Below are 5,037 nucleotides of genomic sequence, written 5' to 3' on the forward strand. Positions count from 1 at the left end.
TGGGGGGGGGGGGGGGGGGGCAGATCAATTGAAAATTGCTCAAGGGCTCGAGAGACCACTTAATGATCTTTCCAAACGTTGTTTGTACCGTTAGCTAACTATTGTAAAGCGTTTTGGATAAAAGCACTATATCTAAAAAACCCTTAATAATAAATGTTTTTTGGTTCTACAAATAAAAGCACACAACTCATATTTTAATATCACTAGTCTTACCTTTCTAATGCGATGGATGTTCCCTCTCTCCCCCACCACGGCAGCGCCCAGGCTGGGAAAGAGGAGCGTCTCTTCCTCTCTCTCCTGCCACAGCAACCACAGAGCTGAGGCTGGGAAAGAGGGCTGTCTCTCCCCCGCAGCCACAGCCCTTGACCTAGGGAAAGTCGCCTCTTTCTCTGGCCACCGCAGCCTTGTATGTCCCAAATTTCCCCCATCCCCTCTTCTCACCCCAATGCCCCCTCCCACCTACCCCCTATTCCCCCCAAGGCCACCACCTCACCTTACATGTGCATCTTCTCCAGGGTCCAGGCACCTAATTCGCGGAGCCATGCTTGCATGGCTACACTAATTAGGTGGGCGGCCCTTCATTCTCTTGTGCGCGCCTGGGCAGCCGCACTCCTTAGAGGGAACTATTCGCAGATCACCTGAATGGAGCTCGTGGACGACCACAGTTTGAGAACCTCTGCTCTATTCATAAAATTCTTATCTTAGTTGCTTGTAAAAATTAAAACATCTTCTAAGAACCAACAATCTATAGGAGTGAAATCTGCCAGAGTACAATGAACTACACATAGCACTTACCTCCCACTTAAGTTCTCAGAATGGGGTGTAGACTTTCCTCAGGCTTTGTACTGGGGAGAATTTGACCCCATACTAATAACTGTATACTTGAAGAGCATTGGGTGTTTTGAGTCGTCTTGAGACAAAAGCTAGAAGCTCTTTATAGATTGACGTAAAGGAGAAACAATGCCAAGAACTCATTGTTAAATATTTAGACAACCAATGCATGTTCACTTTATATATAATGGAATAATTAACAATCCAGTACATGAATAAATAATGTAGACTTAGTCCAATTTGGAGACTTACATCTCTGCATCTGCTTGCTATATTCAGACATATTGTCTGGCCTTATTGATCGAAGAAATTTAATGTATTCATCACTGTGGTACTTGGTCATTTCTTCAGCTGTAGCTTTATGGGGTCGCTGTAAACAAGAAAGTACAATTAATTTTACCCTAACAAAAAACGATGTTGCAACAAATCTGTTTTAACAAATCAGAGACAAAATTCATAAAACCAATCAGATCTACCTTAAAGGTGTTATAAACAGACACTGGAAAAACTCTGTATTCTAAGCATACTTGGGTAGAGGGTAAAAGTGGCCACAACTCCATTAATAAAATTAACATGCAAAATATTTTTAGTGCAGCCTCCATTATATTTTGCCAATTGTTGTGCTGACAAAATTAATGATGGCAGAAATATTATATATTACCCTGAAACAAAAATATATATATATAAAAAAAAAAACTACCCACCAGACCCCCATAGGCCTAACCCAGCTTCTCTGCCACATATGGGTAGCAAGCTGTGGCTCCTGTGTAAGTTGAAAAGTTCTGCTTCATTTTAAGTTACTAAAGACTGGGAGAAAAGAACGAAGATTAATGTTTCCCAAATAGAAGAGGAAAATATCAGCTTCTAGAAATAATTCCTCATGTGTAATGGGGGGAAAAAGAAGGTTAAAAATTGCTTTTAAAAGTAGTTTTAACATTTTCAGTCTCCAGATTGCTGCTTATACTCACATAAATTTCCATTTTTCTGTACAAGCCATAATTTAGCAACAAGTTGTGAGTCATACGGATCCTATGAGGTTTCATGGGATGACCCTGCCCATAATAATAGTTTCCAATATCACCTATAAATGATAAACAATGATATTTAAAATTAATAATATGAGAACTTTTCACAGCATTCCCATCCCCTATATTTATTTGTAAATTATTTCTTCTAGTTGCAGACCGGCATACAGAGATAGACATAAAAGGGTTCATTTTTTAAATTTCTCCAACCAAGTTTGGGAGGGGTCACTGTGTATGAGATGTGTCAGAATCTTCAATTATCTTGTCAAAACTATTGTTTAACACAGAGGTTTTACAGCATGACCCGCAGAAGAGCTGGGCAGCCACATGATGTTACTGGGTCCACCGGAAAAGATGGACATGGAGCTTTATTGGGGCACCGTTCCATAAAAGTTCTGCCTCCTCCCAGAAGCAGCTACTCCCAAAGCAACTATCAAGGAAACCCACCAGAGGCAGCTGCAACCTGAGACACCCACTACCACTCCAGATAGTNTTAACAATCCAGTACATGAATAAATAATGTAGACTTAGTCCAATTTGGAGACTTACATCTCTGCATCTGCTTGCTATATTCAGACATATTGTCTGGCCTTATTGATCGAAGAAATTTAATGTATTCATCACTGTGGTACTTGGTCATTTCTTCAGCTGTAGCTTTATGGGGTCGCTGTAAACAAGAAAGTACAATTAATTTTACCCTAACAAAAAACGATGTTGCAACAAATCTGTTTTAACAAATCAGAGACAAAATTCATAAAACCAATCAGATCTACCTTAAAGGTGTTATAAACAGACACTGGAAAAACTCTGTATTCTAAGCATACTTGGGTAGAGGGTAAAAGTGGCCACAACTCCATTAATAAAATTAACATGCAAAATATTTTTAGTGCAGCCTCCATTATATTTTGCCAATTGTTGTGCTGACAAAATTAATGATGGCAGAAATATTATATATTACCCTGAAACAAAAATATATATATATAAAAAAAAAAACTACCCACCAGACCCCCATAGGCCTAACCCAGCTTCTCTGCCACATATGGGTAGCAAGCTGTGGCTCCTGTGTAAGTTGAAAAGTTCTGCTTCATTTTAAGTTACTAAAGACTGGGAGAAAAGAACGAAGATTAATGTTTCCCAAATAGAAGAGGAAAATATCAGCTTCTAGAAATAATTCCTCATGTGTAATGGGGGGAAAAAGAAGGTTAAAAATTGCTTTTAAAAGTAGTTTTAACATTTTCAGTCTCCAGATTGCTGCTTATACTCACATAAATTTCCATTTTTCTGTACAAGCCATAATTTAGCAACAAGTTGTGAGTCATACGGATCCTATGAGGTTTCATGGGATGACCCTGCCCATAATAATAGTTTCCAATATCACCTATAAATGATAAACAATGATATTTAAAATTAATAATATGAGAACTTTTCACAGCATTCCCATCCCCTATATTTATTTGTAAATTATTTCTTCTAGTTGCAGACCGGCATACAGAGATAGACATAAAAGGGTTCATTTTTTAAATTTCTCCAACCAAGTTTGGGAGGGGTCACTGTGTATGAGATGTGTCAGAATCTTCAATTATCTTGTCAAAACTATTGTTTAACACAGAGGTTTTACAGCATGACCCGCAGAAGAGCTGGGCAGCCACATGATGTTACTGGGTCCACCGGAAAAGATGGACATGGAGCTTTATTGGGGCACCGTTCCATAAAAGTTCTGCCTCCTCCCAGAAGCAGCTACTCCCAAAGCAACTATCAAGGAAACCCACCAGAGGCAGCTGCAACCTGAGACACCCACTACCACTCCAGATAGGCTTCTAAGGTGGCAACTATCTCGTAGCTACTGGTGCTGTCAAAAGAGACCACCACCAATACTGCCAGGGCCAGCAGCCAGAGGAATCCTCACAGAACCAGCCACTGCAGGCAGTCAAAGGCAACCAGGTAGATAAAAATAAGATTTTTTTTTTTGGGTGGGGGGGAGAATGGGACATTTTTTATTCTGTTTAAATTATTTTAAGTTTTTCTTTTAATAATAAGCCTGCTTAAATTTAAACCTGAATTTAATACAAAATATGTTAAGGCTTTATCATATAATCTCTTAAAACATCTAAATAAAAAAAATCAATATACTGAATCCACAAGCCTATCAAAAACTTTTGAGTTAAAGGCTGCTTTTATATGTAAAGAAAGAATCAGGGGAAACTAACTTTTAAGCTCAAGCTTTATAAATATGGCATAATAGGCCGTGTACTGAATTAAGGGTTTATTTGTTTAACAACAAAATTTCTATGTTATTTTGTGCATTTAATTGAATTCCAGTTACCATCCTAATGCAGCTTGACACAAATCATGAGCAAAAAGTTAATTATTTCATAAACAAGCAACACATCATTTACCATTTTCTAACATACTAAAATGTACAATTCATATGAATCTGAAAATATTAAAGACATATAATTGCTAAAATAAATGTATGTTGCTGTAGTGTACCCTCCTGGGTAGCAAAAAGATGTACCAAATCTAGTGTAAAGGCTCTATTTAGCTGTAAATGAACATGTTTTAATGGTCATACCAATCAATAAGAACATATATTTGTTTAGACAATACTGAAATACAAATGGAAAAGTTGATTAAAATCAATTTCTTAAATCTAGAATTTCTCCTTGGTGATTTAAATAAATCCACCCCACAAAGAACTAGAGTGACCAGATGACAAGAACGAAATATCGAGACACATGGGGGGGGGGGTGCACAGCCAAAGCAATAAATAAATAAAATAAATAAATAAAAATGCCCTAAGCCAACATATCGGGACGAAGGGACACAAAGTGTCCTGACCATATCTGTCAGGATGCAGGACAAACAACTGAATATCAGGACAGTCCAAGTTTTATCAGGACGTCTGGTCACCCTACAAAGAACCAAGGGAACTACTTCAGAAGCAGAGGGAGAAAAGAAGCCAGAACCAGGAACCCTCATGTGAAAGAGGTGTGTGGGGAAGGAAGGTGGCTACAGCTGTGGATTGAAGCAGAATGGGAAGAAACTAACAGGCCCAAACGGAGTAATAAGATAATGGGAGACAGGAAACTTTGAAGAGGACTAAGAAGTGGACTCCACTGGTGATTTAGGGTACATCTACACTGCGGGATAATATCGAATTAGCTATAATCGGTCTAATAAA

At 38.3% G+C, this 5,037-nt stretch overlaps 1 protein-coding gene across 2 annotated transcripts in view; it reads right to left on the minus strand.

Moving 5' to 3' along the window:
* Nucleotides 1–5,037, minus strand: part of HDAC2 (histone deacetylase 2) — a 48,041-nt gene that overhangs the window by 33,937 nt on the left and 9,067 nt on the right. Inside the window, exons 1-2 of one of the 2 annotated variants that reach the window (XM_032780007.2) lie at nt 1,800–1,907; nt 1,084–1,201 (exon numbers count right to left, since the gene is read on the minus strand). In XM_032780007.2, coding sequence (XP_032635898.1) covers nt 1,084–1,201; nt 1,800–1,874 — 193 coding nt within the window. In that variant the 5' untranslated portion in view covers nt 1,875–1,907. Of the gene's footprint in view, nt 1–1,083; nt 1,202–1,799; nt 1,908–2,405; nt 2,524–3,121; nt 3,235–5,037 lie in introns of those variants that run through there. The other variant, XM_075063898.1, reaches the window with a different exon arrangement.

The sequence above is a fragment of the Chelonoidis abingdonii genome, chromosome 3 (assembly GCF_003597395.2).
Source record: "Chelonoidis abingdonii isolate Lonesome George chromosome 3, CheloAbing_2.0, whole genome shotgun sequence".
Classification (NCBI taxonomy): Eukaryota; Metazoa; Chordata; order Testudines; family Testudinidae; genus Chelonoidis; species Chelonoidis abingdonii.